Source organism: Temnothorax americanus, unplaced genomic scaffold (assembly GCF_048541705.1).
Source record: "Temnothorax americanus isolate GAGA-0224 unplaced genomic scaffold, ASM4854170v1 Scaffold2, whole genome shotgun sequence".
NCBI lineage: Eukaryota > Metazoa > Arthropoda > Insecta > Hymenoptera > Formicidae > Temnothorax > Temnothorax americanus.
Window position 1 is genome coordinate 6,780,739 of NW_027509338.1, and position 21,164 is coordinate 6,801,902.

The following is a 21,164-nucleotide window of genomic DNA, read 5'->3' on the forward strand; positions in this document are numbered from 1 at the left end:
TTGCCAATGGTACAATCTAGTATGTACCAGGCGGGTAGTGAGATTTGTGCCGCTTTCAGACACGATGCATTGCGCTCGGATACGTCGCGATCGCGCGGCCGGTGTATTTTTGGGTCTCTAAACGTACAGAAGGATCTAAAAGCTTCCATCATTTTCCACATACTTATTTACCGCAACTTATCGTTTATTTTCCTGATGTTATTATTACTTCTCAACGACGTGCACCAATCTTTAAATTGTGATGTTTATCGGACCTTATAACTGCGTGGAATAGTAAAACACTTTGAGACCAAAAGCCTGACAAGAATAAATTGAAAAGAATACGCAATTATAAATTCTGGTTATTTCTGTTTACATTATTCTGTTTACAAATACCTCTTTCAAATCTGTGTGTATGTGTGTGTGTGTGTCTTGGCGTTCGATCATTCTCTAATTCAAGCAAATTCTCGGAATTTTCACGTTATCGAACAGCATGCATGATTAAATTATTACATGCACACGCCATTAATGCGTTGACATACGAATCCATGCACATATATCGAAATGTGTTTAACATATTAATTTCATAAGGTATTAATAATTCTATAAATGAATTTTTAATAAATCGACAACCTGTTCGAAGCCTGAGAGTGACCTCGACCAAATTTCAATTAACTTGTCAAATAACAATTATCAATAGATAACAATTATCAATTGATAACCAAGTTATCAATTTTTGTTCTCCGAAACGCGAGAAGGAAGATTAAAAATTAGGAATAACGAATTATATAATTGTATAGTTAAAAATTATAATTATAATAGATTGTAGGAATTTTGCTGTAAACAACTCTGTTGATCGAGTCACCCCGTGTCATCTTTTCCTAGTTCAGATTCAAACAGTCAAACCGTTCGATCTATCGGACCTGACTTCGAGTCGAAGTCGAGCTCGTTTACCGCTCGCGAGTCTCGCGACGAACACGAAAACATTTCTCGCTCGGATTCGTCGGAACGCTCCAATAAGTTTTCGATCGTCCCGATCGCTTCCGGTTCTCAAACGTTCCCAGCTCGATCGGCACAATTCGCGAATCGCGAATCCAAACGCCGCGTCGGGACGCGTTGCGAACGGTTGCGGAGCGGAACGCCGCCTTCGCGCAGAAATAGGCCGGGCGCTTTTTTCTCTCGCGCAACGTCGGCGCGCATGCGCGGCATGCGCGCCCACCGTCCGTGGGTCGCGCGTCGCGGACTCTTTCTCTCTGCACTTCTGCACTCTGCAACTCTGCAGTCCCTGCGCTCTCTCTGTCTCGTCTCTCGCGACGTTGCGCGACGTACCCTGCGAAAGAGAGTTGCGCATTTTTCCGTCTCGTGCCCACCAAGACTGTAAGTACATCATCGCCGCGGAATTCAACCCCCGCGACGGGAAATCCGTCGCGTCGCGAACCTCCGAGATTCACGGGACGGTCGCGGTGTGGGAGGGAAGCGAACGCGTGTCAAGAACGGGTTCGCGGTCCTCGTCACGGGGAAACCGGTACGGGTACGGGATCGCGATCGCAATGTCGTCTGCCGTGGCCTTGTAGAACGCCGTTTCGGGAGGACTTTCGCGTTGTCGGGCGAGCGGAGGCTGATTTCTCGACGCGCGGCGACGTGCGGAGCGACACTTCTAAGTTAGAATCCTGAACGATCGCGGCATCGGTTGGTCGGGCTCATGGATGTGATATTCCTACATCCATTGTCGGGCTTATGTAATAATCGCGAGAGGCAGGTCAATACTATTCCGTTCGTACGTATGTTGGAGCTTACGTTACGCGATACCGTAGCACCGGGGATTTGTTTGCGTTAGGCTCTCGTGACAGAGTGACTTTGAGTTTTTTTTTATGATCCTGAAAGAGCCGCTGCTTTCTTTAAGATTTGCGGACGTGGCACGTTTCAAGTTGCCCAGTGAATTCCCCTATACGTGTGAAAACGTTTTGCTCCGTTCCACGATTGGATCAATGTACACGCGTATATGTATTTATCATATAGAATACAGAGAGTATACATTGTTGGCATATGTATCTCGAATTAAATTTAGTCTGCAGTTTTATTGTAGTTATCTATATCGAGCTTTCTGTCCTTTTTTCCAATCTGTTCTGGGCTAGATCAATTTGTGAATGGCGACAATAGCGAGTCGTTAAACAGATATTTTTACTGCGTTGCAGAACATGGCTCCTCCGACTTACAACGACCTAGGAAAGAGCGCTCGTGACGTATTTGGTCAAGGTTACCACTTCGGTTTGTTTAAACTTGATGTGAAGACCAAGACTAATTCCGACGTAGAGTTCTCTTGCGGCGGCGTGTCCAATCAGGACACGGGAAAGGTGTTCGGTAACTTGGAAACCAGGTACAAGTTCAAGGAACATGGGTTGACGTTTACCGAGAAGTGGAATACCGACAATACTCTTGGGACCGAAGTCAGCATTGCGAATAAGTTGCTCAATGGTCTCACGGTCGGCTACAGCTGTACCTTCTCCCCACAAACCGGGTAAGATAGAGTTTGTGATTATCAAAAACTTGAATGTTCCGCGATTTGTAGTAATATATTTGAATCTATTATTTTTGTATTTGCAGTTCCAAGACCGGAAAACTGAAGACGACTTATAAACATGAAAATGTGTCTGCAACTGCTGATTTTGATCTCAGTCTGTCTGCTGGACCTCTAGTTTACACCTCGGCTGTCGTGGGTTATCAAGGTATATTTAAATATTAAATACATTCATTGGTATCTCTCGAAGCTTGACAATATCTTTTTGACACACAATTTAGATCTTTTACGTGCCCATCCCTTTGTCCCAAATACATATTTCCTTATTCCGAACAAGTGGAATGTTTTATGAGTAAAAAAGTAAGCCTGTGTCACACATTTAATTCAAATGTTACGTGCGTTATCTGAAAGATTGTTGTTTAGATCAACGTATTGTTATATTTTACAGGATGGCTGGGTGGTTATCAGGCATCCTTTGACTCACAAAGAAACAAACTTACAAGGAACAACTTTGCTCTTGGATTTACCGCTTCTGACTTCACTCTTCACAGCGCTGTGTAAGTATAATAACAAAAATGTAATACTGTGAGGCATTTCTCGATTTGATTAACATTTGATTAACGTGATATTTAATATGTTTTCAGGGATAATGGTCGCGAGTTTAGTAGCTCCATTTATCATAAAATAAAGCCGGAATTGGAGGGAGCAATTAACTTGGCGTATAATTCCAGTAATAATGTAACGCAATTTGGTATTGGCGCAAAGTATAATCTTGATAATGATGCTAACATTAGAGCCAAAGTGAATTCTAATCTGCAAATAGGTTTGGGATACCAACAGAAACTGCGGGACGGTGAGTAATAATTCCAAATATATTTCCTTTTAAAGGTTGAAACAATAGGAAAATATCTTAACATTTGTGTAAGCGTATGATGCAGCGTAGATCCGTTATAGATAATTTTATGTATAAATTCAAAAATATTTGGTATATTATAGTACGCAAGTGCAATGAGAAAAAGTACGTAGTATGTTTTTCGTTCACGGTACTAGCAAAACATTCTATTAATAACTTATGCTCTGAGAGTGTCCTCTGAGTATTCACACTATGTGGAGAATAAGCTTTTTGGCGGAGTGACAACTTCGCAATGGTCTATAGTAATGAGTTATGCAATATACAGATATTAAGTTAATAAATCTTTTTACGAAAGCAAATTTATATATTAATAAATCGCTAAATAACTGAATATCCATTTACAGGTGTAACTTTGACGCTTTCTACAAACATTGACGGGAAGAACTTTGGCTCTGGTGGCCACAAGTATGGCGTCGCACTAGATCTCCAGGCTTAAATACGTACCATATAAAGTAACGCTTATTACGAGAAAACAAAAAATTTATCCCATACGAATACATATTTCGTGACTTCTGTCATAAAATCGGCGTGACAGTACACGCTTCAAATAAAATATTACCTATAACATGTAGATAGATTGATCCTTGAATAGATGCTACAAAATATCATTTTGAGATTAGTTGACGATCGCATTAGTTTATCATACATAATTATGACCATGAATCAGCAATATCTCTTGTGAACAATATGGCATCGCAATTACGCATACAAGTTTGTACCGTTAGTCGTATTGAAATTCCACACGCAGTTTTTTGTCAGTTCCTGTTGACTGAAATTCTTTCCATAATCGAAAATGATACGCTGGGGTAATATAAAGTGAAGAGGAGGGAAGAAAGAGAGAAAAGGCAATAGTTAGGCAATAGTATGAGAAAAGTTGATATTAATAAAAACATATGAAAAGGAGATATTTAACATGAAAAATTTTGTCCGTTTGCAGTAAATGTGCATAAATGTCCGTATTATTAAGAATATTTTTGTATTATACTTTGTATTCGATTATCATATTATTTCATATATGAGTAATATAATTTTCGAGCAAAGTAAAATATTTTTATGAAACGTTACAATGGTTTTAATCAGATAACTGACATTGCAAATCACGTATCTTATCTCTTGTTGGATAGGACCAGATTAGAGTATATGACGTGCATATTTTTATGCAATCAAATAGTGTTAATAATGCGATTGATAGTAAATGTATGCGCATTTCTTTCTTTTGGTATTATCACATAAGTGATATAAAAATATGATGCCTTCTCTAATTCATATAAAGAATGCAATTATACTTGTAGAGATTACAAAATTAGAAACTATTCATGCCATTCTCTTATTATAAGGAACAGGTGTATCCATGTCTGTTTCTTGTTAAAAAGTACTGCCAGTTTGGCTAAATTATGACGTTTGTCTCAGATGTTAACCAAAGTATATTCCTTTACAGAATTCACATGTGTAGTCACGTATGTATAAATGATAATGGTCACATATTTTCAAAAGACATGACGAGTAATTCATATATGTATAATTCCATTACTTTATTTTATATAAGAAATAATAATTGTTTGTGTGTGTGTGAGATAAAAATGGCTTTTATTCTCCTAACTATTGGTTGTTATGTGTGGATTCAGTAAAGAATGTTGTACGAAGTACGAATGTGATTTATTTACAAGAAGAACTTACATTGTTTTTTTTCTCATCTACAACATTATCTAAATCGACTGCAAATAAACAACCATTTTAATGTTTCTTCTGAATTCATTTGCGATAAAATTGATTTTGAGTTACATTTTTTTAACGAGTGATACGAAATGATGGAGAATTGATATTGCAAAGCATTAAGGATGTAATATACATTTAACGTATTTTAAATGTACAATATCGATTACTGTCAATTCCAAAAACAATGCGGATATATTTCTGGAACGAAAGATTTTACGTAGAAAATAATCAAATATAATGGATGACGTGCATTGGGCGATATTTGTGTCTCAACAATGAGCTATATAAATATTCACTATTTTGGCTGGCTGTGTGTATCGTGTACATATTGTAAATGATTCCCGTGTTCCTCATTTGACATTTCTCCGTGTTAAACAAAATCTATATTAATGCACCATCTGATCGTCCATTGCTTTCGCGATCCATTCTGGCTCCGTTTGAGCTATTTTCTCGATAATTTGATTCACTTGATAACATAGCGATTGTATTTGTTTGTCCCATGTAGGTAAAGTCTCGCGCGCTATATGGAAAAATAAGACATATTAACTTCTAATTTGTGTGCGTAAAGAACGATAAATACTTACAAATTCAAGAATTTAAAGCAACTTACTTTCGAAATGTACTATGGAATCGATTTGATCTATATATCCATTCATTCTGCCTTCGGTAATCATTTGGCTAGCGATTTTTTCCGCTTTAGTAGGTGGAATATCCAATAATGCACCTAATTCTTCGAACGAAATGTTGTTGTACAATTTACTAGCGGACAATAAATTATGTTCGATAACGGCACGGTCGAGTATAGTGGAACCTAATCCATCGATAGTGGACGCTTTCTGGTGAGGTTGCAATAATGCTTCAAATTCCTGCAATTCAGAGCGCCGAATGATACGGTCCAGATACATTTTCTCAAGAATCGAATAAGCGGGGAGTTGTTGGCAGCGTTCGTCTTTGAACAACGTAGCCAACATCCGACTTCTCTGCTGTCCTGTAAGAAGAATAATGTGAATAATCCAGTCTAAGAAATGGAACGCGTGTAAGGTTGATCAATCGCTTGCCTGCAGAAGCCAATACTGTGCAAATCAATGCATTTCTAAGAGCAGTCATGCGTTCATCTTCATGAATGATGGACCTATATGATAACTCATTGTACCTCTGAGCTGCTTCTATAAACTTTCTTCTATAATCTAGTACTCTTGCATAGCACACTTTATAATAGATTTGTAACTGTTCGTTTTTAGACTCGGCCTATATGGAACAATAAAAAATTAAATAACTAAAACATAAAAAAATAAGTTTGAGAGAGAGAGAGAGAGAGAACAAAGGAACTACCTGTAAAAGTGATGCTCGATTGATAAACGCTTCAGCCTGTACTGGGTCGTCATCTTCCAAATATAATCTAGCAATTTTAAGATAAGTCTCGAGTTTGTAATCGATAGTATATTGCCTGAAACGATTAATTTCGTCAATGTCACGTGTATAAGCAATAACAGAAGTTGATTGATGTACGTATATGTTACTTTTGTCCTGTTTCCAGTGGTATGCCAACTAAAACATTTGCAGCTTCTCTCCAGTTCTGATTGCGTTCATAAATATCAGCTAAATGTTGCCTTATGCTAGCTACTTGCTCTTCAAAAGAGATCACACGTGGTTGAACCTGTACAAACATTGCGTTATTTTAACCAAAATACGCTTTAATATCTAAATTACTCTCATTTCCGCCCCATTATCAATCGAAGAATAAGATTTACCTTGTCCAGCGTGTAATGTGACACAGCTTTTGATATTTCATCGGGCAAGAACAGTAAACGACTACTGACGTCGGTCAGTACTTGTCTTGAGATTACCAGGCTCACGTTTTCGTTCACAACTATAATAAAAATTTATTTAAGAGGGTTATTTCTCTGAACGTAGAATGTATGCATTGACAAACCGATACATCAACCGTCTGCGTCCCAACGCTAAACTACGGTCAGTACTCCGAGGTCTGACTTTTTAATAGAACTTTTTACATCGTTCATCTTCCCCTTTTTTTTTCTCCACATTAGAAAGTGTAAGTTCAACTAAAAAGTACACACCACTAATCTTGTCTCACGTGGCTCAAAAATGATTACGTTATTATTACACGAAGATTTCAATATTATATCAAAATAGAACAATATATTAGGTTTCGATTACAGATAATTTTTTTGCAAACAAAGTACTATCATGGTTCTAGTAATCGCAGCGCTGTCTATCCTTCACGCGTCCACTTTCTAGACCAGAGGTCTGCATTCCTCTCGTAACCTGTCCGCGCGGCGTGTTAAGCGCAATTTTTTTCGGATGACATTACAGTGCCCGTGCGAGCGACGGTTCTGGTGCGTCTCCGCGTACGCGCGAAGTGCCAGCGGGACAAAAATAACGTACTTGCTTCGATGAACGTCTTCAAGGCATCGACTAGCTCCTCGCCGGAAGACAACAATATCGTGTCCAGGGTTGAGCGGTATCTAAACAGAGAACGATACGCTCGTGAATGTACGATCGGAGCGTGGCTCGGTTATACTCGACGCACGTACTTTTCGGCCTGGTCTTTGTGGGACCCGCCGGAATGCGCCAAATTACTGAGTTGTTGACGCACGGAAGCCACCGTCACCACCATCTTCTCGCGCGATGATATCACTTGCCACTGCTGCTGCTGTTGCCGACTTCTGTGGCTCGCGTGTAAAAAGAGGTCCGAAAGATGTTCGCGGACATGCTCGCATCTCGCATTTCAGGAGGCTCGTTCGTCAGCGCCTCAATTACGCAGGGAACTACGTAGCCGAATACCGCCGATACGATATCCTCGATGGGTAACGTGCCGAGCGCGTAGCTTCTGGTTCCGTTCCGCGCTACGTTCGCAAAAGTGATGAACGATAATACAAATCAATAATGCGACAATTATATATGCATATCAAATGGGTTTCTACCACATTTTGAGAGCTTCCAAACAAGCGACACAAGTCGACACAAACGTCGTTCTTATCCTTCTTTTTTTTTTTGGCAATGAGAGTAACAAAAACAAAACGACACTTAATTGTGTCGGCTTGCGTCGCTTGCTGGAAAGAGCTCCCTTTGTCGTTTATTTTTATTTCTTCAGCTTAATATGTTCTGCAATAAATTAATTTTTTATTAATTTATTCTCCTACAAAGGTAATAATATTTAAAAAATGTGGTCAAATGGGTATAAAAATTATGCATGACATAAAATTTCACATTTTTATATTATTATTAAATTTTTTTTTATTATGGCAGCCAAGATGTCAAGACAGGATCCATTTTTCGTCGACATACAGCTAGAATGCATGCGGTATGATCAGCGACAATTTTCACGTATCGTATCTTAATTGGTACATTAATAAAATATCTCATTATTAATAATAACTTTCTTGTCGATATGACAACACACGTTAGAAGCCTCCAGAAACGTCTATTCAGCGTCTTTGCACGTTTTGTGCTCCAGACACACGTCGTAACAGCACTTTTCCCACTCGTCGCACTCGTGATCGCTGTCGCAGTGTTTAGGCGGCTTATACCACTCGTAACTCCTGGGACAGTGGGCCCTCAAGGGCGGGCAATGCTTCTTCGGCTTCCACTTCGTCACGAGCTCGTGCCAAGTCTGCTCGACGTGCGGCTCCGCGGCGATGCCGAGCCAAAGCCAGGGAAAGAGAAACGAGTGCCAGCCGTGCTCCGACGAGTGCTCCGACGAGGAATCGCCTTTCCCGTTCGGGCAACAATAGTATCGATGATTGCCCATTTTGCACCAGTACTTGCAAGACTTCACGTAGGCTTTCGTCAGAATGGCGAACAATAATAGGAGACACAACGAGTTTCCGCGCATGTTGAGGCGCTTCCAAAAGCAACGATGAAAAACGTTTCGCTTGATCGTTCAGTTATTTTACTTGGCCTCGCTCTAAATAGTAAAAGTCCTGCTTAAAAAAAAAATTGATTATTTAAAACATATGATAACCGATATGAAACACGATAATAATAAATAAAAACAATAATATATTTTTTATTGGAATTTTTTATCTCATGGACATATTCTTCATCTACGACTCAATATTTTTTTGTTCGGAAATATACGATAATGACTGTGTATGCGTAAAATTAGCTTTGAAAATTATGATAGTTACAGAGATCGAAGCTTCCCCCTGTTGTACAAGACGACTAATTTTGTATAATTTTGTGTATAGCGTGAGAATCTACTTCAGAAATATCTTGAAATTTTTCTCAAAAGGTTTGCACTTACTCGCGGCACGACGGTCTACGATCCAAACCGACGACAGTTCCTCGTTTAGCGTGTCTTATACACGAGAGAGAAACACGCCCCTACCCGGCGAGGAGGGTTGTAAATCGTGCGACACCTCCAATACACGTCCGTCATCGGACAACGAGCGAGACACGTTTGCTCGTGCTCGATTTCACATGTCAGCTTTGTATAAGGTCTCGTCTCCGACGGCTACTCGGAAAAACGTCGGGAAATGTCAGAAACGAAGGACACGTCATGTTCGCGTTAGAATCACCCAGGGCCGAATCTACGAAGCAAGCGAGCGATTTTAAATCTTTTAACGTCGCGAGCGACTGATTGTGCGCGACTCCTTAAAACCTTACTGGCATTTAATTATCCCTTAATTCCCCATATCCTTCTCCGATTAGAAATCGATAGAAGTATATAGGATAGGACGCAATAGTTTGGTCTTGTCAAATTTTTGTTTATTTTATGAACGAAATTTTAAGTGTTTTACGATGGTTAAGAGCGAACACGCGAGTCCTCTCCGTGTTGCTAACACGTTGACTGCTATGGTGGTCATTGATGACTGATGACCGGCGCTATTAAATTTTTTAAGACACTCGTGAAAAATATATGTCATCAAAAATACAGAATTTTAAATAACACAGGTAGATAACAATAATATAATGTAAAAAGTGCGTTGTTTAATATAAATATACAGTCTTATTTATTCAAATATATTTATTTAATATTTTATCATTATATATATATATATATATATATATATATATATATATATATATATTATAATCATGATAATGAAAATTCTGCTGTAGTTCCCAGCGTAAATCGTACAAAATTTGTGTGGCAGTCGACGTTAAGCGTTAATCAGCAAAACGCGTATATAAATGCGACCCTGAAAACGAGGCGAGGTTGCGCGAGCGCGGAAATTTTTCGTCCGCGATATTTCGCGGAGGAGCCGCTTGCGGGACGTCGACATAATCGCCGGCCCCGATTTACTTCGTCGTGCGTGCTAAAAAATCGCCTCGTTTTCCTCAACGCTCGCACGTTTCGAAGTGGCACGAGATAAAAACGTGAGAAACGGAACGGTGGTAATACGCCCCGTTCGCGGGATTCGGACCTCGTATAGTCGGCGAGATTTACACATCAGTGATTTGATTCCCCAACGCTGCAACGCTGCGAATACGCGAGAAAGGATCTTTTTGGCTGCGGTCCACTTGACGCTACAAATGCTTCGAAGCATTCCTCTTCTCTTTTCCTTCGATGAAGAAAGAAGGAGAAGGAAGAACGCGCTCCGAAGAATTTGTAGCGTCAAGTGGACCGCGCAGCCTTTGTCGAGCATCGCGCTTTATTCGAAATTACAATAAGCGTACGATGTAAGTATGACGTCGTGCCGATGATGGTATCCAAATATACGAGCTCGGCGAAATTAGACACCGATATTAATTTTTCGATAAAATACCCGGTGATGTACTACGATGTAATTAAACGATATATCAGTCATTTATTTTCCCTATAGTAATATCAGCGTTGTAGTACGCATGGCGGCATCTGGACTTTTGTTTCTTTTCGAAGACTTCGAAATAAAAAAAAAGTCACGCTACGTACGGTGAAACTGACCGAATTGAAGTTGCAGCGGATCAGAGACGCGGACGTGACGATCCGCGAACTCCCGGCCAATCAGCGACGCGTATTTCGAACTTTTCGAGCTACTTAGTACGCGGACGGCTCGCTCGCTTAAACAATTTACTGAAAATCGACTCCGATCGTCGGATTCGCGCGCGAATAAGCGGTGGATCGCGAGTGCTCGCCTCACGCGCATCTAGCGGTGCATCGTAGCGGCGACGAACGAGGGCGAAGCGAGGACGAGACGAGGTGGAGGACGACGTGGCGCCTGGAACCCTGGAAGTAGGGTAGCCGCGAGATCCGGAGTTCGTCGAACGGGGAAAAACTACTAGCCGGGGATACGCATAGGTAAGTGGTCCGACAGTGATGTTACTCTCGAATTTATTTCTCCGAAAGTCGCCGCAAATATATATACATCCCCCCGATGCAGCGAGATTAAGCGAAATCTAATCTAATTCGCCGTGATCAAATAAGTACAAATATGTCCGGAAACTTTTAGTGCGTGAAGTATAATTATATATTGGTCAAAATATTCCGTTTAGCTGGGTGAAAATAATTTCTGTGAGAGCACTTTGAGTCTCTTTTATTGTCATTCATTTAATTATTTTGCTTGTTTATACCAATTATTATTTAATACAACACAATTTTAATTTTGTTATTAGATATTAAAAATTCTGTTTAATTAAATATCTCACTGATCTATAACGATCCATGACGGTAGATCAAACGCGAAGGAGTTTATATATATATCTCGCGTGTGAAGTTGAGGTTTTGGATTTGATTATATAAATTATCATAATTAACTGTGGTATGATTGCGCAATATATATTGAAAGGAAATAATACTTACATTGTGCAACAATGACATAATAAATTACTGTAGCATCGCTGCGTATGCGTAATATACATATATTATGGTATATACATGCAAAGAATCTGGTATCTGGAAGATACCTTCCATCTAGAGAGAAATTAATACTTGTAACGTTTGTTCTAGAAACGTTTTTATGTTTAGAACCCTTTTGAGGCTTTCAACATCTTGTCCTACTTCTAATATTTTCAAGATGTACAACGTTACGTTACGGAAAACATTCTAATACATAACCATAATCGCAAAAGATAAATGTGGAAAGACTTTCGCTGTATCTTCTTGTCCGTTGAAGAATTTTTTTCACCTTTCAAGCGCTTGAAGGAAGTTTAAAAACTATTAGCCATATAATCGCGCTTCTATCCCCTATAAATTTTCATTTATAAAAGACAGAAACTAATTTTGCACATTGAATTTCTACAAATTTATTACATACGTGTAATAAATTTCATAAAAATTTTGCTGCTCTATGAATCGTATGCTACAGTACACTCGTTGTGGTACATGCTTCGCAGAAATTTACATCGCGCTTTAATTACACCATTAATTACACTTGTTATATTACAAGCTACGTATATTTTTTTTATACACAAATAACAGAGATAGGAAAGTAGAATTGTGCTCTCTCATCAAAATAGCACTTTTACTTTACTTTAATTAATAAAAATCGTTCTAGATAAATTTGTGCTGTTTGTGCAGCCTTGCTCGTAATAACGCATATATCTTATGTAACATCTGAGCGTTTGTATAACGTTGTGTGTAATAAAGAAGAAAAAAAATGCTCAGCGCAAAGAGAAACGTATACTACGGATACTAATATACTGTACGAACACTCGCCATTATTATATATAAATTGTCCTAGATCAATGTGAGTGCTTCTTTTGTTCGCGTCGTTCTGTTGTCGGCTTATTATCATATCACAATATCATAGATAAAATATTAGGTTTCTGTTTTACGTCTTAAATTGGCCGTCATTTGTGGATTATAATTGCAAAACCCTGAGTAGTCGCTAAATTAAACAAGTATAATACAACTAGCTTCTCCGTCTCATATTCGTCATCTCAAGATTAAAAGATCCATAAATCAATATCAAATATTTTCAGAATTAACATTAAACTGATAAGTATCTTCTCTCTCTTTTATGTGCAGAAAGTAAATTTCGCAATAATTTAATACCGTTACTTATTATAATATATGTATAGTCTGGCAATAGGATACGAGATAAACTATATCGGAATTATCTGTGGTCTTTTTCTATCCTTAGCTAAATAATATTATAAGTTTTTAGTAGCTAAATATCATTTTACTATTTACACTTGCTAATTAGTGTCTGTACAAATAATATCAGGTTTAAATATAATATATATTAGCCTGTTTGTGTATAGGAATGGAACCAACACCATTTGCAATAATTTTCTGTACGGTATTCATAAAAAAATATGTCTTTGAATTGCGCTCACATCGTAACAGACTACAAATTACATACAATTAATTCATATTGAGGTCAATATATAATCATCATACAATTGCATTTAGATTACGTTTGGAATTGGCGAGAATTGATAAAAATTGATGCCAAGAAACGTACTTAGGGCAAATGATTTTTTTTAATTCTGACCGATTCCCAATGACTCACTGTTAATACTTATGCGATTTAATCTACTTTTACGTTTTCAATTGGAGTCATTAGATTATACCACGTTTATGGAATAAAAAATTGCCAAGAAATATATTTTTACATTTTTTTAGTGAATATCAAGTTAAAATACAGCCTCCAAAGATCAATATCTGTCTCACTAATGATATCAAGTAATATCATTCGCAATATTTTGTATTCACAAAAAACATGTTATAAATTATCTTGAATTATGAATAATTGATGTGTACATGAATATAAATGACTCCAATTGAAATTTTATAGAGAGGCTCGATCGCATTTAGCTGTAGCATGCGGAAAATATTTCATCTCGTGGAAAAATAAATACATTCTGTCTCTAAGCCGCGCGTCCGACGCTTTACCTTCCAATACATTCGACCCCGTAGTTGTCATGTATGACCAATACCTCGTACTCAAGGTAGGGCATTTCCTGGCCGTTCAGCGGTATATAACACACTTGGTGATTCGGTTGTATCTTGCCGATGTGATAGATACCCTCGTGCAATATCCTGCCGACGAACAGAGCGTAACCATCCTCGGTTTCGCCGGCAGGTAAAGCGTGTAGAGGCACGCTACCCTCCCAGGATTTCACCCAGTTCACGTCCTTGCCGCACAGCACCTGGAATTGTCGCTTCTCGTGGGCATTGCCGCCCCAGGCAAGCGTGCAGACGTTGTCGCGAATGCCGCCCGGTGTCACTGTGCCCTGATGATGCGCTCGGCCGATGTACAGACCGTCCTCGGAGGCCATTACCGCGTTCCGAGGCAGTCCAAACGCCTCGTTAAAGTCCACCCAGAAGTGGCACGTGTCCATCAGTTGCTGCCTGATGGCGAGTGACGTGAACTGACATTCTGGTAGCACAAGTGTTGAAAAAATATTTACATTTTTTCGTGCACAATTTAGATTGATCCGTATAGGACGTTAACGCACATTTATGAGTTTGATTATACTGCAATTTAGGAATGTTCAATATTGAAAAAAAATAGTAAAACAAATTTTACAATAATGTATCGTAGTGAGTTAACGTACCTTCAATTATCCATTCTCCGGTTGCACCCCAAGCAGTACTAACTCCTATATAATTTATGACAAATGGGCTTCTGTCTTTATAAGACATGAACGGCGTGTCAAAATCATCTTCGCGGCTAACACTTAATAGTCCATCGCAAGACCATCTGTAGAATGGAAGCCGATTAAAATGGGAAATGTAGTCTCATGTATGAAAATGTATCATTTTCTCTTACTGTATGAAAATATCACATATCTCATCAGGGTTCAGTATGTCCCTGGTGTCTGCTTCTGCCACATCTGGTTCCGTATTATTTCTTTTTATCGCCGACATAGTGTTTCCCCATCCGCCAATAATAATCTGACATAGTGCAAAATTATATAAGAAAAACTACTTTTATTCTTTAAAAATTGTTATTAAAAATATACGACGTAAACGTAGCAAAATTAATTGTCGCATAAAACAAGATAGCATTACCTCATACACATTGGAGTCGCCCCCCAGGTGTGTCCGTAAGGCAACCCTTGCGTCGTGGCTAGCTTTAATGCCTAAACTAACGCTGTTTTTTGTGATGGGTATGTAACGGTAATCGAGACTGTCCGCAGTGGTAATTCTGACTGAAAAAGATTCATCGGACAGTATAATCGTGAGGATAATTATTTTTCTGTTAAAAAAAAAAGCCCAAGCTTTCAATAATTATGAGATATATAATTCATAACGAAACTCACTTGGACTCATTTTTTGAAGAGCCTAGAATTCTTTGAATGTATACAGGAATCAATATAGCAAAATGACTCATATTAGTCATACACGGCTCGCATTTCCATGGCGCCTCGTCGTCCACGCATCTGACGAATCGTTATCTCTCATTATCTCGATCGGTTTATCACTTAAAACAAATAAATAATCCATGTTTAAAGTTCCGCGTACAAATGTATAAATGTTTGCTATCGATGATCAATACTGTGTCGCGAATGTTAGTGCAACGTTTGAGATTGTCTCCATCCCCCATCTCGAAAGACGCTTAATTCCGTAAAAAACAATCATCGTATTCGTGCAAAAGGAACGTAAGTCGTGTGACAAAAGACACGATGGCATCGAAAAACGATCGTGAACTTGTGTATTTTGGACAGCTCCGAGTGGTCAGGTCAGCAGGTCTCATTATTGCGCGGATGACGCAACATCGAAATTCGAGCACGTGCACGCGCGGCCGTGTCGAAACGTCAATTGGCCCGATTGTTCGCGCTCGAGCCTCGAGCTCGTCCTCTGTCTCGTTGCTCGTTCCGAGGAGAAAACTCACACTACACGTCCGTGACGTGAACTCACCGATAGGCATGACAGCTCCGGCTGGTATCGTCGCCGCTTATCGGAAACGCTTGCGACGCGATACGGGGAACGCACGAGAGAGCGAGCGACCCTGTCCAATCGAGCAGACGCGATCGGACGACCGTCACGCGGGTGATCGCGTCGCGAATCGCGAATTTCGCGATCCTCAATCCTCACGTCAGTCACATCTCCCACACGAGCGCACGGACGTCCCCACACAGTACGGTCCCACTGTTGTTTCACAATCAGTTGTTGGGTTGGGAATGTTGGATGTTGGGAGTTGGGATGCCGAGTGCCGACAACATCGCGATTCTGTCGACGTATCGATATATACTTTCCTCTCGATGTTCCCAGCGATAAATTAGCGCGCCGGTAGTTTTCGCCCGTTGCCGCAAAAATTACCGATTACTTCTGTCCTCTGTCAACAATGAGCTGTAAGCGCTCGAAGATACGTTAATTTATTAACAGCTTATGATATCAGATTACCGATGGTGTCGACGGTGTATCCCCGTTTGAAATAAAAGGTCTTTTGGGTTTGCGATATATATCGCGCGCCAAAAGTCAAAGAGTTCGGGATATTGTTCGGAGATATACAAATAAAGTGTTGGCTTTTTAAACACCGTACAATATATTCGCCTGAAGATATACGATCGTATCAGCTACTTTTTCTCGAAGGTCAAGATTTTACTTGCATTGGCTTAAAGAGAGTTTCGTGATTGGAATTAATTGTGTTCGACTTTCCATTCCGATTTTACTTTCTGTACTCTATGACGTGCGCAGGCTTTTAGTACACGGTGTTACTAAAAGCTTATAAATTATTCAATTTCTTAATCATCAAGAAACGCAACTTAAGCACATCTATATCTAATAACCGCGCGTAAGAATAATGCGTAATGATAATTACATCGATTAAAGCAACTACTTACCTTGTAACAATTTAATTTAAAGCTTATTTAATTACATCTGTAATTACATCTCTGCGTTCAATTTTTATATAAGAAGGATATAGCATTTTATTTTTTAATTTATATGTCACGTATTTTTCTAATTCTAACCTGAATTGTAAATCATATAAAGTGAGCTTAATTTTAATTGGCGTGTATTTAAATGTATTTGAATGATGAATTTAAATCAAATTGAAAAATATTCAATTTTATTCGATTATTAATATTAATATCATGCGCATATTTTTTTCTCCTTCTTTGTCTTAAAAATTAATTAGTTAATATCGAATATGCGATATACGAATTGTTTCGAACGATTCGAAAAGATACACATTTTTATATCAAACGTTATCCGCATGCTAACGTTGAATATAGCACGCATGTAAAACAATAGAGACATTGACATTTACATTCAACTGCCTGGGTCATTGCCGTCCAAGTACCTATTAAAATACATCTGGTTAACTTAGGATCAGTGCGCTTGAATGAATACATGCGAACGCACGTGCGTGCGCGCGGAAAGTAGAAAGCATTAAAAAGGACAACGAGCAAAACTATAAACGCTGGACATTGGACAGGTGTACTTAGACATATACGTACTATTTCGACTTCCGTGAACAAGTGGCAAGGGATTGTAATTTTTTCTGCTTCGTCTACGAACTTTCGAGCTGGCTGCACGAACTTGAAACGCCGCAGATACATCCGGCAATTGTACAGACACACGCGAATTGTTCCAATCGAGATTCATTTCCTACGCACTTTTTTATTTTGCAATCTATCGATTAACTCTTTATCAGGAATGATATATTGATATGGGATGTTATTAAATTTTACTTTATTTAATTTGTTTGAGATTGCAGACTATTCTTTTACAGAATAATAATAAAAAAGACTTGCGATAGCCGCAATAACACATAAATGTTAAGTATACAAAGTATTGATATGGTTAATTTACTGTGAATAATAAAAAGAAAATTAAACGTTTGTGAGTGAAAATGCAACGCTTTCTACAGTAAAAGTTTCAAACCGTGAGAAATAAAGTTCCCGCATTAAATTTGCTATATTTAAGGGAATGGAGAAAAACTTTCTTTTCCAGATAGCAGCATTATTATTCAAGCGAGATACTCGGTTTACGTATGTATGTAAAGTACATCTTAAATATCCTCCGGCCGGAATTTCAATAAGTTAAACTCTAAGATTTCCGTAAACGTATATCCAGATATTCATTAATTGATAATTAAATCGAATCGATTACATGATAAACGATTATAAATGAATAATTTGTTATCGTGTATACATGAAACTTTTATATTTAATTAAATTAAGCAATTATAACTATACATGTATAATTGAAATTGAATTTATTTCTAACAATAGATAATATCTCGATATTATCTTTAAGAAGTATTATAAATTTTATTCATATTTTGTTGGTACCAAATAAAATAAAATAATATACATATAGTATATACACCACACACATACTATTTAAAAAAATAATTAAAATAAAAAAAATCGTATGGGAATGATTTTTATCGTACTATTTTATACTTTTTACAGTCTATGATTAATCACACTAATATATCTTCTGTGCTCTATTGAAGAAATAGTATACCTATTAATAGTACAAATCATACGTAATTCATGCGTGCATTTGATCACTGCTGTACCCGGGAACTTGTAACTAAGGATATATCCTTTCTCATATAGGCCGTTATGAGAACTACTTATTCGTTACTATGTCGTGCAATCACAGTGATGTAAAGAGTATACTATGATACAGCTGATTATCGTAGTAGAGTAAAGGCGGGGACAATTCTTCCTAGATTTATTCCGTGGAACCTTCGTGCATTAGGCATGTTAGGTAGGTCGCAATACTGCACCTCGTACTTCACTATGCGGTTGCACAGAGAGGTGACCCATTGCTTTCCCTGTAAAAGCGAAGAGCTAAATCAGGTTGACTCGTTTCTCTCCGCTCTGTATGGTCGGGTCCCGACCAATGTCACATCAGTATGTGCGCACCGAGATCGCTTTTACCTTTTCGTGAGGCGAGGGAGTGGGCTGCTGGGGGTATAAAACAGAAAACAACGCTTTTGCCCGCCAATATGTGTGTAGTTCCATTTTAGTAGACACCAGAAAGGTGTCTAGTTTTTACTCGATTGACACTGAGCTATTGTTGATTTTGTTGAAACGTGGCGAGAATCAGTATGTTGCTAGTAAGTAGATACCAACTCAAGTAACGTAGAGGATATCTGCAGAGTATTTCGAAAAGCAAAGTAATTTAGCACGTTTATTATACATCCGCGTGTAATGCTACGTGTATTATTTGTCGGCATTTAAGAATGAAATTGGAGAAATAAAAAAAATATTGTATTTTCTCTTTAACTATATTTAATCAATTGCTCATAGTCTACATAATGTTCTATTACGGTATGTTATTGTTTAGAGAAGATATCTTAAATAAAGCTTTGTTTCGTTGCCTCAATTTTGGAGTCGTGTATATTACTTTGCTTCTGAAATAAATTTCTGTTAGAATAACTCACGCGTGATTATACAGGCAGTATTTTCTCAATTTTATATTAGGTCGATTAGTTTTTCACGAAATAATTCATCTTTTTAGAGCGCAGTGATAATTTGTTGTATGATAGTTGCGAATGCGAAGCCGCCTCTAAACAGTACGTATTGATGAAGTTGCATCTAGGTTTTGCCTTCTATATATTTTTAAAAAATCTTATGCATGACTAAGATTAATGTCCATTTCTATCTATGCAGATTAACTTTAATCTCGATTTAACTTACTCTTTATTCTTTTTTAGTTTCATAAGAATTAGAAAAAAATAAAAAGTAAGCTAAGCGGAGATTAAAGTTAATCCGTATTGATAGAGAAATGGACATAAATGTAATACTTTTGGAGAATTTAGAATATTAACAATATATTGAAATCTTCAATTAGAAATAAATTGTATCACACATTTTAATAGAAACCCGATTTCGTTGTAGGCTATTCTTTTACCGCAGGCGATAGCAATGGGTACGATTATAGTAACACCGTTACTAGTAATGGATACTTGGGATCGAAGGATGGCTATCAAAACGGTGGAAGCTTTTACGGTGCTGGAGACACCAATCATAAATTATCCAACCATGTCAGCAGTCACTCGTTAATTAACGCCGGTAGTCAGGATAATATAGGAGGAGGTAACGCAGGAAACAGTTACAACGGGTATTCCGCTAACGATCACGGAAATGAATATGCAGGATATTCCAATACCTATGAGAATTCCGCTAGTGAATCTTACAATACACCCACTCGCGCAACGTCTAATACGCCGCTCAGAGGATATATTGGCGGTAATAATAACGGGGAGTCGGCCTTTAGCGCGTACACAAGTGATTTGGTTCACAAAGACTCTGATTTCGGTCAGTACGCGGCTAGCAGCACCAGCAGCGGTAAAAGAATACCCGCTTATTCCGGATACAGGCCAACCCGGATATCGGATAATTATCCCGAAGGCTCTACCGATAGCGGCGTACAGGGATATCTCGGTTCCTCCGGCTCCTCAAGTTATTCCGAAAGTGCTGATCAGATCTACGCGCCTTATTCGTCAAGCGGTCTGACTAGCGAATACTCGTTTGGAAAGTTGAAAAACGACCCGTTGAACTTGAAAGGAGGCAACAAGTACAGCGGCATCTTTTCCATTCCGTCCGAGACGCGTTACACGCGAGGAAGCGCCGGGCACGTGAGCTATAATCGCGACATACCGTCGTTCATGTCAACAAGTTCCGGACAGTCATTTCTGGGTAGTAATTTCCCCAAGACGCACGGTATCTATTCGTCGGGTAAACCCAGTAAATACGGCTACAAATACTTGTCTCGCTACGCTCCGAATAGCGGTGTAACTTACCTGCCAAGGGAACGCGATGGTTATTATATGCCTGTCGGCAAGGGTAGTGGGAAAGTCATCATAATTAAAGATAGCAGTCCGAGTTATACCGGTCGTGTTTACTCCGACGACCCGCTTTACGCTGCCAGCAGCGTAAGCGGCTACAGAAGTAAGAGTGGTTTTGCGAATGGTTTCTCCGCTTCGCCGAATTTCGAAGGATACATTGGCAGTAGTACTTACGATGACAATCCCGCTATAGTTGGACGATACAGGACCAGTGGTCCTATGTTTTTGCAAAAATCTATTTATCCTTAATTAACTTATTCTTTCGATTTAAGATCGTATTTAAATAGTATAGCACGTCGATATGTGTGTTTGAGAGATTTGTATATATATTTATTTTATAAGTATTTTATTAATTTTATAATAGGGATTTCTCCATGCAATATGTTATTCA

The 21,164-nt window shown here is 38.6% G+C and overlaps 5 protein-coding genes and 2 long non-coding RNA genes across 15 annotated transcripts in view; 3 read left to right on the forward strand and 4 right to left on the reverse strand.

The window, feature by feature from the left end:
• The first annotated feature begins 1,195 nt into the window (after positions 1–1,195).
• Positions 1,196–5,152, forward strand: LOC143897307 (voltage-dependent anion-selective channel). Of its 4 annotated transcripts, none has more exons than XM_077405876.1 (6): positions 1,196–1,356; positions 2,175–2,497; positions 2,584–2,705; positions 2,946–3,054; positions 3,142–3,350; positions 3,755–5,152. In XM_077405876.1, exons 2-6 carry the CDS (start codon positions 2,178–2,180, stop codon positions 3,844–3,846), a joined length of 852 nt encoding a protein of 283 aa, XP_077262002.1. In that variant the 5' UTR covers positions 1,196–1,356; positions 2,175–2,177; the 3' UTR covers positions 3,847–5,152. The 4 variants fall into 4 exon arrangements, with proteins under 4 accessions (XP_077262002.1, XP_077262000.1, XP_077261998.1 ...); XM_077405874.1 differs by lacking the exon at positions 1,196–1,356 and adding an exon at positions 1,587–1,738; XM_077405872.1 differs by lacking the exon at positions 1,196–1,356 and adding an exon at positions 1,598–1,756.
• Csn4 (COP9 signalosome subunit 4) lies at positions 3,351–7,818 on the reverse strand. The gene is made up of 8 exons (XM_077405866.1): positions 7,682–7,818; positions 7,533–7,612; positions 6,878–6,996; positions 6,647–6,783; positions 6,459–6,573; positions 6,185–6,374; positions 5,737–6,114; positions 3,351–5,646 (listed from the first exon to the last, which is right to left on the reverse strand). Exons 1-8 carry the CDS (start codon positions 7,762–7,764, stop codon positions 5,513–5,515), a joined length of 1,236 nt encoding a protein of 411 aa, XP_077261992.1. The 5' UTR covers positions 7,765–7,818; the 3' UTR covers positions 3,351–5,512.
• LOC143897308 (uncharacterized) lies at positions 7,696–9,955 on the reverse strand. Of its 3 annotated transcripts, none has more exons than XM_077405878.1 (2): positions 9,394–9,955; positions 7,696–9,073 (listed from the first exon to the last, which is right to left on the reverse strand). In XM_077405878.1, the coding sequence occupies exon 2, from the start codon at positions 8,980–8,982 to the stop codon at positions 8,572–8,574; it is 411 nt and encodes a 136-aa protein (XP_077262004.1). In that variant the 5' UTR covers positions 8,983–9,073; positions 9,394–9,955; the 3' UTR covers positions 7,696–8,571. The 3 variants fall into 3 exon arrangements, with proteins under 3 accessions (XP_077262004.1, XP_077262003.1, XP_077262005.1); XM_077405877.1 differs by having other exon boundaries at positions 7,696–9,070; positions 9,394–9,952; XM_077405879.1 differs by lacking the exon at positions 9,394–9,955 and adding an exon at positions 9,278–9,300 and having other exon boundaries at positions 7,696–9,070.
• A 257-nt stretch (positions 9,956–10,212) lies between these two features.
• The window catches only part of LOC143897241 (uncharacterized), a 44,022-nt gene continuing 33,070 nt past the window's right edge, over positions 10,213–21,164 (forward strand). The window contains exons 1-2 of the long non-coding RNA XR_013256887.1: positions 10,213–10,772; positions 10,916–11,370. This is a non-coding gene — a long non-coding RNA (uncharacterized LOC143897241). The remainder of the gene's footprint in view (positions 10,773–10,915; positions 11,371–21,164) is intronic.
• LOC143897238 (C3 and PZP-like alpha-2-macroglobulin domain-containing protein 8) lies at positions 11,822–16,178 on the reverse strand. 4 transcript variants are annotated; one of them, XM_077405723.1, is made up of 6 exons: positions 15,880–16,178; positions 15,282–15,442; positions 15,031–15,170; positions 14,789–14,913; positions 14,574–14,719; positions 11,822–14,395 (listed from the first exon to the last, which is right to left on the reverse strand). In XM_077405723.1, the coding sequence occupies exons 2-6, from the start codon at positions 15,289–15,291 to the stop codon at positions 13,905–13,907; spliced, it is 912 nt and encodes a 303-aa protein (XP_077261849.1). In that variant the 5' UTR covers positions 15,292–15,442; positions 15,880–16,178; the 3' UTR covers positions 11,822–13,904. The 4 variants fall into 4 exon arrangements, with proteins under 4 accessions (XP_077261849.1, XP_077261852.1, XP_077261851.1 ...); XM_077405726.1 differs by lacking the exon at positions 15,880–16,178 and adding an exon at positions 15,670–15,865; XM_077405725.1 differs by lacking the exon at positions 15,880–16,178 and adding an exon at positions 15,518–15,865.
• On the reverse strand, positions 18,672–20,162 carry LOC143897242 (uncharacterized). Its single transcript, XR_013256888.1, has 3 exons — positions 20,095–20,162; positions 18,861–19,075; positions 18,672–18,754 (listed from the first exon to the last, which is right to left on the reverse strand). It is a non-coding gene; the product is annotated as an uncharacterized LOC143897242 (long non-coding RNA).
• LOC143897237 (uncharacterized) lies at positions 18,943–21,130 on the forward strand. Its single transcript, XM_077405722.1, has 3 exons — positions 18,943–19,039; positions 19,444–19,498; positions 19,824–21,130. The coding sequence occupies exons 1-3, from the start codon at positions 19,031–19,033 to the stop codon at positions 21,020–21,022; spliced, it is 1,263 nt and encodes a 420-aa protein (XP_077261848.1). The 5' UTR covers positions 18,943–19,030; the 3' UTR covers positions 21,023–21,130.